Below are 12,934 nucleotides of genomic sequence, written 5' to 3'. Positions count from 1 at the left end.
TGTCTGTTCACTGAAAATATTGTTACGGCCCAGTCTAGGTTAGGCCGCACAGAGTAACCAGCTCGCGATTCAAAGGAATTTGACCTTTAAAAATGAGGGAGCCAGGAATAACAACACAACAAGGTTGTTCAAAACAAAGTTGTGGTATATTGTAAAATACAGAATTATATACATACAATTCTACAAAGAACCAAACCAGGCATAACTTCAGGGTGGGCAAAAGCCAAAATAATAAACAAAAGGATTCTATTGTTATGTAGCTAGCTTACCTAAAAAGAAAATAACAAAGAAAAATACAAATACTTCCCTAACTCCCTAAGCCAAAAACAGAGACAAAAGGACCCTCTCCCAAAAGAAATGGCAGCCACACCCCTACCGCCAGTGAACCAAGTGAATGTGTATACACTGGTGAAGAGTATACACAACCAGATACAGGAACAACCAAAATCACAGTCAACCCCCATGCAAGAGTCAAAACCCAGAACAGCAGTCAGAATATAGAATTGTGAATATAGAATATAGAATTGTGAATATAGAATTGTGAATATAGAATATATCTTCTTCCTCTTCAGATATGGCCGCCGCTCAGTGATGTCATCCTGGGAGGCGGGAGCAAGGCAGGCTAGGTCAGACTGGAAACTCTGCACAAACCAGCACAAACAGAGCACAAACGATTGAGACTATTTTGCTGATGTTTTGCGTTGGTGGGGGGGCCAACTTCACGCAAGTCACTTACGTGAGATACTTTAAATATGAGGACATGTATGAAACTAAATTGAACAACCTTAATGTTTTTATTTTATTAATTTCATTAAGATTTTTATTAAACATGGACCTTTTACTTTCATGAAATAGACTTATTATTTATTGTAGGATCATTTTGTAAATATTAGCAATTACTGTAGACATAAACACAAAGTGGGAGCTTCCTGCGAATGTCATTTCTCACATTTACAAAATCAGGTGATTGTTCACCCATCAGTGTAAATGTCTCTTTATGTATAGAGACAAAAGAAAGTTATTACAGAATGATCACTCTGTATAGCCACCCATTGATATAAATGTCTCTATGTATAAAGATAAAAGAATGAGGTTTAATCACTATTTTTAAAAACCTTTCCATGAATTTTGTGCCTGTATCTCTATGGTCCCGCATGGATGGATCCCAGAGATGCCTGTACAATTGGACCTTTCTGCAAGAGTCGCCTCGAAGTCATTCATTTCTGGATCTGGCGCTGCACGGCAAGTTACAAAAAATACTGTACATACCGCCACGCGGAATGAGGCCCCTCGCACTCAACACGCTAGACTGCCCACTCTGCGGTGACGTCATTATTGCCAAGCTTAACGCTGTCTAGCATTAGTGTTTGTTTAGGGTGCCACAAGTTTTTGAACATTTTCAAAGGGTGCCGTGACTGAAAAAAGGCTGGGAAACGCTGCACTAAACCACCATGCCCCCTTCAATATATACTCATTTACCCAAAAAAAAGTAAACCAGCATTCAGAAATCAGGTGGGGAAAAATAAGCACACCCTTTATTCATAAAAAAAAACAAAAAACAAAAAAACCTGGATGTTTGTATATATATATATATATATATATATATATATATATATATATATATATATATGTATGTCTGAAGCTGTGTACGTTTCATCTATATGATACTGATATATCAATAGCAGCAGAGGACTTATTATTATTATTATTATTATTATTATTATTATTATTATTATTATTATTATTATTGTGACCTGAGATGCGAGTGCAGCAGTTAACCAGCAGAGGGAGACCTTGTTCATCTATTCTTTTGGAGAATTCTTTTTTCTACTGTAGTGGTGAACAGGTACTACAGACCTGTGAGAACATTTCACTTGTGAGGATCCCCCCCCCCTGATAAATCAGGATGCTGGAGGACCTCAGAAAGCTGCGGTGATGGCCTGCAGTGGGGCAGCGCTGGCATCTAGCATGTGCAATAATGATGATATATGAAAAATGATTGTGGAATCATTATTAACCCTCATATTGTTCATTGATGAGGGAGAATTTGAGTTGGGTTTTAGGTTTTTGTTTATTGTGTGCACAGCATTACAAAATATGAATATGTGCACTGAAGGACACGAGAACTCGGCCGAGATTAATGTTGCAATTTGAGAGAAATACAGCAGAGCAGTATTCAGTAGACTGCTGACTATTCATATTAGCATTGTTTGCCTGGCTGCTGTTAAGTGCACAAACATGTTTATCATCTCATTCCTGCCCTCCTTTATATGAGTAGAAGGGTTTATCTCAATTAGTCATGCTTTTAGAGAAGTATTCATCTGACGGGACGAAAGATTACAGTCTAATGGTCCTGGTTCACAGTGAAATTATTTAATGTCTGGAGTAGCTGTGATTGAGCTAGCAGTTGGAAGATTTGGTACTTAATCTTTAATCAATCTAAGTGGCCTAGAATTGTACTCATTGGAGGCACAGATCGACACAAGCTGGGGCTAAACACCGCACTGATGTATATCAGTTACGCTGTCCTGTCTGAATGCTTCTGCACTGTGCTGAAGAAAGCTTGGTGGTTTGCTGCACGTGTTCATGTGGAAATGCCAATCGAACTGTAAGTCCACAGCTGAAAAGAAGTGTGCATGTGGTTCTGCCCGTGCTTCGAGGGTTTCCTCCCCCAGTCCAAAGACGTGCGTTGTAGGCCATTTGGCATTTCTAAAATGTGCATAGTGCGTGAGTGTGTGTGCGATTGTGCCCCGAGATGGGTTGTCACTCCATTCAGGGTGTCTCCCACATTCTGCACCAAGTTCCCTAGGATAGACTCCAGGCTCCGTGCGAACCTGTGTAGGATAAGCAGTACAGAAAATTGATGGATATGTATGCGCAAATATAATTCTCTTTAATCCTAGTTGAAACACCGAACTGAAAACCCTAAATATTGAGCAGTTGATCCCACACCGTTGGCAAAGGGATAGAGTTCAAGTGAGAAACATGTTACAAATGTTTGCAAATTTACAAACTTTATTCTTTCATTCTGAAACGATGGAAATGAAATACTTGCCATCCATCTTTTTTTCTAGCTGGCCCATCAGAAGCCATGGCAACAAAAAATATTTACAATTCGAGTCAGAGGTCATTAGTCCCCGCAAGGGTCACAGAGAGCCGGCGAGAGGGAGGACACAGGGGTAAGTGCAATACACGAGCTTAGTGGAGGTCAACAGCACACATGGGATATGTGTGGCTGTATTTCTGCTACAGTTCTGTTCCCTATTCAACACAATCATCAAAAGGATTATATATAAAAAAAAAAGAAAAAAGAAAAACCCAACAATGTATGACAGAACTCTGAACTGACTGAAAAGATGTAAAGTTAGTATAGCCTCATTGTTTGACTGAAAAGGGATAAATTAGGTAAGCATATAATGTGAGACATACAGTCATATATACAGAAGAACAGAGAAAGGTCATTTGCATGGACCAGCTGTTTAGTTATGTGAGAAGATTCATGATGAATCTGAAGTGAGACTACAAAAACAGCTGGATTACTGTATTTTCCAACCGGGTTGCTTGTTTTGCGTTGACTGACGTGGGACGATGAGAAGAAATGCACTGAAGTGCAATCTGCTATGGCACAAGGAGTCCCAGTCATGGACGAAATGATTGGGGAGGTCTGTAAAGCATGGAGCAGCAGGACCCAGACAGAAATGTCAGCAAGGGGTTTTAACAAGCATTTAATCAAGCCTGACTGTTTTTGCCTGATTTTACTTTGGGGCCTACATCTTAACAATCAGGGTGAAATCAGCGTGTGCTGTGTGTGCAGACACATGTGGTCAAAAAAAAACAAACAAACCAAAAAACAGTCTCGTTCCAAAATCAAGAGCCAAAACGCTCCCATGCTGGGTGCTAAACCCCAAAGTCTGACCACAGAGCTAAATATACCACAGCCTGGTTCCCGGCTATGTCCTTACCCACACATCTGAGAAATGAAATTGCCGCGTCTTATGGAAAATAACAAAGTAAAAATATGTCTGTGAGGTTTTGCGGTCGTCCACGTCATCTGTGGAGTGAGTTATGTTTTAATCTTGCGGGTTTAAGAACTGATGAGAGCCCACGAATGAGCGATGAAAATATTTCAACACAAGTCCAGTCGCCTTTAATCACTACTGTAAATGGTCTCCGAAGCTCCAGAGCTAAATACTGTATAGTGTCTAACCGTACGATCTCGGATCCGACGAACAGTCCTGCGTGCCTTTCTGCTGACACGCGTAACGCATAAAAATAGCATGCGCTACATCAAACGCATCGTTTCTTAGAAGGAGATGAGATAAAGGAGAGATTGTTTTCAAGCACCTTCCATGCCTTGAGCTTTTGATTACAAAAGGATGACCTTTCACAAAGCCATCTCACACACACACACACACACACAGCATGAGTCTGATTTTTTAGAGTTTGCAGATCCATCTAAGACCAAAGAGAGGCTCATACACTCTGTAGCATAGAGATTAGTATCCATTAAATACCCAACACACTCAAACCATATTAAATTAGAGAAATCCACTGAGGAACTGCAGATCATTGCCCAGATAATCTAGCAGAGAGAGAGAGAGAGAGAGAGAGAGAGAGAGAGAGAGAGAAAAAGAAAAAGATAATCGTCCAAAAACTGGTGTCCAAACCCAACTTATTGAAAGCACAGAGTTATTAGTAATAATACAAAGAGCCGTAGATCCCTGCACATTTGGTTTCATATGTTAACAGTCTGACTGCTGCAGATTGATTCAGTCTTTACAGTGGCATCTGCATTTCTGGTGACGATTCACTCACAAACTGATTCCGAGTCAATTCGGGTCAAACAGGCGGAAAACCTCAGTTGAATGCTGGTATTCAGTGAATCAGTGAATCAATTGCTGGTGATTCATATTTGGAGGTTTTAGCTAAGAAGTTTAAGAAGCAAACAAGGTTATCCGTCCCTTCCCTCAAGACATCAGCATGTCGTTTTTATTCTTGTTCTCAGAGTTATAAAGCGCTGACGTGGCCGAACGGCATGATCGTTAATAGGCAACGATGCCATAGATCTAAATCCCATAAAGAAAGAGACACGCATGACCACATGGATGAGCGGGGATGGACATTGTCACGGCTTAAAGGTCACACAAGGTCCTTGATGAAGCTGGTGTCCAGATGCACGATGAGGATGCGGAGAAAGGACATTTCTTTGCGCGTGTTCTCGAATATGATGCGCGGGTCATCTGACTGGCAGCGCAGGCAGTTGGGCGCCATCACCATGGCCAGATTGTTTACATCCATCTTAGTCTTACTTACATTCACCGGCTGTGCGAAAACCTGAGGGGGCGAGGGGAAAATGTCATGAATTAAGTTTCTATTCAAATTTCACCACAAATTCTAAGCAAAATTAGTTAGAAAATCAGCAAATGTGTCATTAAAGAGGAGCAACAACACAACACATGACTCAGAAAGCTGAACACAGTCTTCACTATGACATCATGCCATCATTAATTGTGTGTTCTCTTAATGAAGTACAAATATTAAACCCTTTTTTCTTTGTGCGTAATATTTAGCTGTTTTTCCATTCAGGATTTCTTAAATGCAAACTTGCCTATATATATATATATATATATATAAACGGTGGACTGAAACCCCACGACATCTAAAGTGATCGTGCACATGATTTGGCCAGAATGTATGAATTATTGTGTTTGAATGTGTAATACTTCAGTCCACAGGGGACAAAGTGGCAAGGCGCCAGCCACTTAAAGTGTTAATAGCTCATTTGCACTGGTGACTGGTGAGACCTTTTACTCGTTCAGCTAAGAAAATGATCTATGATGCTTTTACCACCCCAATTATGTTCCTACAAAGTGTTTTATTGCTTTTCATATAACAGGAATTTACCAACAAATAAAATGTTCATTAATGAAAGTATTTTTTTTTTAAATTATGAATTAAAGCATGACACGTTGTACCTTTTTATTTGTTTATAGTTATGTTCAATGCTGCAGAACGTCTGTGAAACAAGGTAGTTCCTGTTATCACTTACATTATAGCAGCGTTCCCTATAGTCATTTCCTTACCAGCCTCTATTTTCTCTCTTAAAGTTAATAAAAAATTATATATATATAAACACTGGAGACTCAAATGTAAAAACCCAAAATGTAAAATGTCTCCTCAGAGAATAAATCACCATATCAATGAGTATTCAAATAAAGTATTCTTTATTTACTCCTGTGTGTGTGTGTGTGTGTGTGTGTTACCTGAAGGAAATGGATGAAGTAACACAGTACCAGTCTGTTAAGCTCAGGTAAAGCTTGCACTACGCTGATGGCTGCCTCAGTGTCCTCATAGTTACTGATGCACTGCATATAGAAACTCTGTGGAATCACAGGCTCCTCTAACTCCCTGTACCACAGCTTCAACAGTGATGCTGAGAGAGAGAGAGAGAGAGAGAGAGGAGAGAGAGAGAGGCAGTGAGAGAAAGATATCACAGGCCTGTCCATGACTCCAACCTGTCATCAAATAATACCCTCTGAATATGAGACAGGTTACATTAGATCACAGGCTCATCAGGTAACATTAGATCACAATCATTGATGATGTTGCTCTTACCAGGGACGTTAGGGTCCGAGAGGTTTTCTGGAATTTTCCACTGGTCCACCTGTAATTTGAGTGCATTCACTTCATCTATGTCTCCTGGGACTCTGCAACATTAAAACACACAACGCCCATTAACAGAGTTGTGCGCAAACCCCACTACACTGTTAATGTTATAGTCATTATTCTGTTTCAAGATTTCAGTTAATCAAACGAAACTGAAAAGAAACGACGTTGCCGTGCTCACATCCATGGCTCTCAAAGTAGGGGTCATGATACACCTGTGCTTCTAGATGTACAGCTAGTCATGTCTTGTGATCATATCGTGGTCGAGGTGGAGAACACTACCTGATAACTAGGAAAGTTGTCATCATCTGGTTATATTAACTATTAGCCAAAACGGCAATAACTTTACACAGTAGTATGACTCCAGTGAATGGACATGATGGTACATGATTGAATAATGTGCCTAATATTTGTATAGTTGGATATGGTTCATGCGCTTATCGTGTCCTGAAGGGGTCAATGGAATGTTTTTCATTCTACAAAGGTTCTCTGGGGGCAAAACGTTTTATTTACAGTAAGCGATCCACTATATTTATTCGAATCTGAACACAACAATATGGCTCAATGTGCACATGCTTTTCATCCATTTCAGTCAAATTTTATAAAAAGAGAAATGATTTAGTGTGTGTGTCCTGATCAAGCAGGAAAGAGTGCAACGGTAATAATTCGCAGAGGCCTTGAAGCAAATAACCCTTCCAATCTGAATGTTATTAAAAATAGCAGATGACAAATGGTGAGGGACAGATTTCCTGACAGGATGCACACAGGTGACAGGCGTCATTAAAAAGATGATTAAAAAAGGGAAAGAGCGTGATGGAAAGAATATGTTTGTCTTTTTGAGCCCCACATGCCCACAGCACTGCACTCGCTGGCATATGAAAGGAAAAACTGATCCCACATTATCTCTCCCAGTCTGATCAACAGTGTAAAGATCATCCATGTGCTCATCTCTCCATCACAACCCGGAATGAAGCTGGCGCTGTTGCATCTGTTTAGCTGTGTGTTGTGGCAAACAAGTATTGAGGCAAATCTGTTTTTTGAAATCATATCAGCTGGCCTCAAGTGAACAGCTATTCTGTGTAAACGATTAACGCTTTTGATGATGTTACTCTTTTTGCCAAATGTCAAACAAATGGGGGTCAGTTTGGATAAACAGCTCGTGTAGGGACCACCCAGTGACCAGGGATTTCTCACAGCTTTGAGCACGTGTGAAGACTTTACAACACATTTACAGAGAGCGCTGTGTGTAGACAGAGGAGAGGACACATACTTGTTTAGCTGGTATAATTAACTCGACTAGACATTTGCAGAGGACAATCTACAAACTCGTTTCTTCCCTCAAGCTTCTGTGGTTTGTGCCTGTTTGTGAAAGTGATACCCCTCCCAGTTTGGGGCATACACAGGGTTTTTTCGTGTGTTTTTATTATCAGTATCGCAAAAATCCCATAGTAGGTTCATCCCTACTGTATATTTCTCACGATTTGTTTCAAATGAACATGACTGCATGTTATTATATGTTCCTGTACCCTATTGCAGCTAAGTTTAGACTTGAACAAGCTTATTAGTTTCAATTCTAGCAAGAACCTGAGAAATGCGCTCACCCTATCTTAACCTCGTCCTTGATTAATGTGCGCTGTGCAGCTAATTACCTTTTTTTCATGGCAGCATATGTGTACTTTTATGCAATAAAAATGAAAAAAAAAAAAAACCCTTGACCTGACAAAAAGCTGTTACGTGTGAGAAATGTGTTCTCAAATTTGCAGGCATGCAGGCTGCTTGAGTTGGTGTTGCATTGCCTCAGATGGTGTAGGAGTGGAAAAATAAATGTTGCTATATCTGTAACATAGCACCTTATTTGGAAGCTAGAAATAGCCACAAATGAGGTGGATAATTGTGCAGTTATGGAGAAAATGCTTTTAGAAGGAAAGACCACACCTGAAACCCTACATTCCCATCTACGCCTTTCACTCCTTGTGACAAAAAAGTCCAACTCCAAATCCATCTGTCTCTTCAAACCAAAGTCTCACACTATCATTAGTTAAAGGCGTGCCCTATGCTGCCATATGATGTTCAGGGATGCTTAAAACAGAAAAGTGTGTGCCATATTTTTGGGAGAATATGAGTTCGAATCTCTATGATGCCACAGGCATCCATGACTGGGAGCCCAGGTAGAAAACCTGGCAGTGTTCTGTGAGTGGAAGGGATGGCATTACTCTCTCTTCCCTGTCAATCACAGCATCAGAGGGCGGATAGCACTTTCCTCTGAGTGTGTTATGCCACCCTTTGTTGCAACGAGAGCAATGGTTCGAAAAATCTGTGGCTAGCTGGCTTCTCATGTGGTTGGTAGTTGTTGTTGTGGATGATGTGGAAGAGCTGGCTGGTGAATGCTAATTGGCAGGTGACCGAGTTGGGGGGAAAATGGTAGTTGTACTTTTCCCATACTTGCTATAGATGGTGCTACAGCAATGTGTTTTGTGCGTGATATGCTCGGCCCTGTTGCCTTTCTCTCTCTATCTTACCTGAAAATCCCCTCTGTCTGGGCTCCACCGAGTGCCAGAACACACTGAGAAAGTTGCACCTGCACCCAGGGCAGATTCCTGTGAGGGAACAACTGGCTCTGCCTCTCCATGATCTCCTCCAGAGCACTTCCGAACAGCGAGGGTGTCACTATGGCGTTCCTCCCATGATCAATCTCATCCAGGGTAGGTTTCCTCAGACCCTTCAGAGAGAGAGAGAGAGAGAGAGAGAGAGAGAGAGAGAGAGAGAGAGAGAGAGAGAGAGAGAGACTGCGGGATGAGCACGGAATACAGAAGCCAGTGTCTCACATTAAATTGACAAGTTGAAAACCTGATAAAATATGTATTTAATATAACATTGAACCAACATCTATATACCTATATATAACCAACATCTCATGGAGATTGTTCATATAATGTCCAATCCTTCAAGCAACAATATTAAACATAACAAAGTTGACAGTAACGCACTACTATCATTAGTGCTAGCATTGGAAAAATAGATAAGCTTGTGTTTCTTTTTTTTTTATCAGTTAGTTAGCACTCTTTCTAAAGATTCTAGACTTACTAAAATCAAAGGACAAAGATTTGCATATGATGGACCAGTAGGAAGTGACCAGCTGCGTGGTGTGCTGCTGAATATAACACCTCAGTGAGAAACAATGGAGACAGTGGTGGGATGCTGATTACAGGGTGGAGACTGGAGAAAGGACAGTGAAGGAGCTGGGACACAGCTACTGCATCTCTCACTACTATGTTCCTCTGTGTGTGTGTGTGTGTGTGTGTGTGTGTGTGTGTGTGTGTGTGGGTGCGTGATGTGTAGATCTGAGGTTACAGTAACCCGCTTTCCCCAGGCCGAGTGGCTCTCATGGAGCTTTCTTAAGGCTGATTGTTAACACATGTAGGCACTTAGACAGTGCTACACTATGTTACACTTCCGCAGTCTCGGGCCAGCCTGAACACATTATAGCCTCTTTTCTTTCGGCAGCACCATAAACCTGTGGTTGTTCTCTCCGGAAACCCCGTTTAAACCGCTGACCTTTCAGATCAACATCAAGCCAGCTCTGTTTACCTCAAGTGTGTGGATAACTTTCAATCAACTGCTCTGTTTGCCTGGAGGCCCGTCTAGCTTCATTATTGGTAAGGCCACAAGATGAACTGGTCTGAGATAAATAAATAGGCATGCCAATCCTACCTTTTTACCCCCAGTCACAGCAACTTTCTGCAGCTTGCGGTAGCAGTATTTGGCGTACGTGCTGATTGGCAGACCTGTGGAGAACATGAATAACAGAATAACTAATCAATGACAGGGCTTACTGCTGAAACATCACTATGTATGAAGCAGGGAATTGTGCTAAACTTCCCAAAGGGTGAACGGGGGAGTCATTGCTTACTGTAAGAACAGAACCCAGCTTATGTAGCGCAGGTTTTAAAAGGTGTTAACACATCTGCACAGCTCAGGGACTGGAGGAGCTGGAATCTGAATTGTGTGGAGCTGAACTTGCATGTGTATATTTTAGTTACAATAATGTGTGTGCAAGGTTTAGATAAAAACCAGCTTGAGCATGTTTTACTAGAGTTTAGCTGAAGCTAAGAAAAATATACCAATACGGCAGATCTCACTACAAATACACGCAAGATCAAACACACGCAAGTCAAACAGACACAAATTCTTCTGTCATTAATGTAGTATTTGGAGTTCGGGGGAAAGTGATGCGCCATCGATGCTATGACAACACTGCTGTGAAGCGGAGTAACGTTGCGTGGATGTGAAATAACTCTCGCAGCCACAACGCTTCACTTTGTAATTGGAACATTTCTGACAGATAAATGGTTAAAAGTTAACGATCCGTACTTTGAAAATAAATGAGCTGTATCTTGCGGCGTGTACGATGGACCCTGCTAGCGTTCATGCTCGAAAAGGAAAAGGTATACCACTAAAGACACATTGACTACAGAATGGCAGATTAGAGTTCAAGTTGTTTTAATATTTTAATATGGTGTGTGAGAGTCGTGTTTTCTCATGTCCTGTTCGGTGAGGAGGCATCTGACTCTGGACCTCAGAAACAACAATATTGTGTCTCAAATACATGGAGACGGAGAGTAATAATAGTAATAATAATAATAATAATAGAGAGAGAGAGAGTAATAATAGTAATTATTACTTTTTTATTCTATTATTATTATTATTATTATTATTATTATTATTATTATTATTATTATTATTATTAACACTCCTTTCAGATCTATATTGATGCATTGGCAATATTGTATGTAAACAATCATGCCAATAAAGTTCTTTGAACTTGAAATTGAGAGAGAGCGCATGTAAAGAAAAGAAGAAGACGAGACGAAAGATGAAACAGAGGAAAAGGGATGTGAAGACCTCACCTAAACAACCACATTCTACAAACAAACAATTCTTGGTGAAGTTAACAACTGTGTAAACTTTATGTTAAGGTTTGCAGCCTGTAAAAATGTCTAAAAGGAGTCACAGGAGCATTTCATTTGTTATAAAAAGGGAGTGTATGGTGAATTGAATAAGGGCCTGTTATGAAAAACAAAAGAAAGACAGCAGCTGTATCAGTGTCTACTTGGGTGTGTATGTTGGGGGGGGTGGGGTGGAAGAGAGTTGGGTTATGAGGAGATAAATGAGAAGGACAGATTATGTAGAATGACTAGGAACTTTCCTAGACACAGAATGGACAGAACGTGTTTCCCACTGCAGTAATTAAGGAGTCCAAGCATTACTGGACTTTGAGTTCACACCTCTGGCAAAACAGCTCTTCTGGTCGGTCTGAAGAAACAAATGGCCAGCTTTTTATAGGCTAGAATACACAAACACAGACACACCTACAGTACACACAGGATGATTCAAAGCCACTTAAGATATGTTACAGCCTGCAAAGACAATTTGTAACCGGAGCTAGTTTGGCCTGGTTACAAGCAAAAAAAAAAAAAAAAAGAAGATGGAGAAAAAAAAACGGACGCTTTTACAGCTGGTGTTTTACATCAGTAGCTCTTGACTTATCAGGGCAGTGAAAACACATCCAGCACATAGGTCAGACTTTTCACAAGCGCCTGTGTCTGTTTGATGCATCTACATCTACCACCCCCCCACCCGCCCCCCACCGGGGTATCGTCATGCCTGCATTCCTCTATCACTTCCTTTCACCTTTTTAAATCAACTTCCTTTTCCTAGTTCTTTTTCATTCTTCCACTCATATCCATATTTAAAAAAAAAAAAAAAAAAAACTTCCTTTACTCGTGCCTCACGTTAAGGAGTAGTCATGTTTTCCCAGATACACATATCCTTCCCTGCCTCGCTCCTTCTCACACGCTCTCTCTTTTGTCTTGGTTTGTTTCTCTCGGTCCTCCTCCACTTGTGTTAGTGGCCTCGGGAAAACAAAGAATAACCGACTGACACCACTACTTCAGCCAGACAAAGTGGGAGGAGGCAAGTGAGGAGATGAAGAGGGAGAAGAAAGAAAGGAGAGATAGCAAAGGACTGTTTTGCATACCAATAGTCACTGCTGTAATGGCTTTTCTTTAATCCCATAGAAGCAAAGAATCCCGGTTTTCCAATGAAGTGCTTAACATATTAAGGGAAGCATCTTTTTTTTTTTCTTCACAGAACCCCTCTGACCCTGCCCCATCCACCCGCTGCCACACTACAGCCCTCCAGGCTGGCACAGGGAGAGACCCCTGCCTGAACCCCCTCTCATTGAACTGGCTCCCGATTCTGAACCCCT

General features: G+C 40.9%; 1 protein-coding gene across 4 annotated transcripts in view; it reads right to left on the bottom strand.

Annotated features, from left to right (window-relative positions):
- Positions 1-2,997: 2,997 nt before the first annotated feature.
- Positions 2,998-12,934, bottom strand: part of arhgap46b (Rho GTPase activating protein 46b) — a 96,015-nt gene continuing 86,078 nt past the window's right edge. For all 4 annotated transcript variants that reach the window (XM_053686312.1, XM_053686313.1, XM_017486939.3 and 1 more), the window contains 5 exons: positions 10,378-10,451; positions 9,186-9,385; positions 6,616-6,707; positions 6,264-6,433; positions 2,998-5,334 (listed from right to left, as the gene is read on the bottom strand). In XM_053686312.1, the coding sequence (XP_053542287.1) occupies positions 5,140-5,334; positions 6,264-6,433; positions 6,616-6,707; positions 9,186-9,385; positions 10,378-10,451 (731 nt within the window). In that variant the 3' untranslated portion in view covers positions 2,998-5,139. The remainder of the gene's footprint in view (positions 5,335-6,263; positions 6,434-6,615; positions 6,708-9,185; positions 9,386-10,377; positions 10,452-12,934) is intronic.

Source organism: Ictalurus punctatus, chromosome 15 (assembly GCF_001660625.3).
Source record: "Ictalurus punctatus breed USDA103 chromosome 15, Coco_2.0, whole genome shotgun sequence".
NCBI classification, from domain to species: Eukaryota; Metazoa; Chordata; class Actinopteri; order Siluriformes; family Ictaluridae; genus Ictalurus; species Ictalurus punctatus.
Note: the sequence above shows the minus strand (reverse complement) of the source record. Positions and strands in the feature narration are given on the sequence as shown.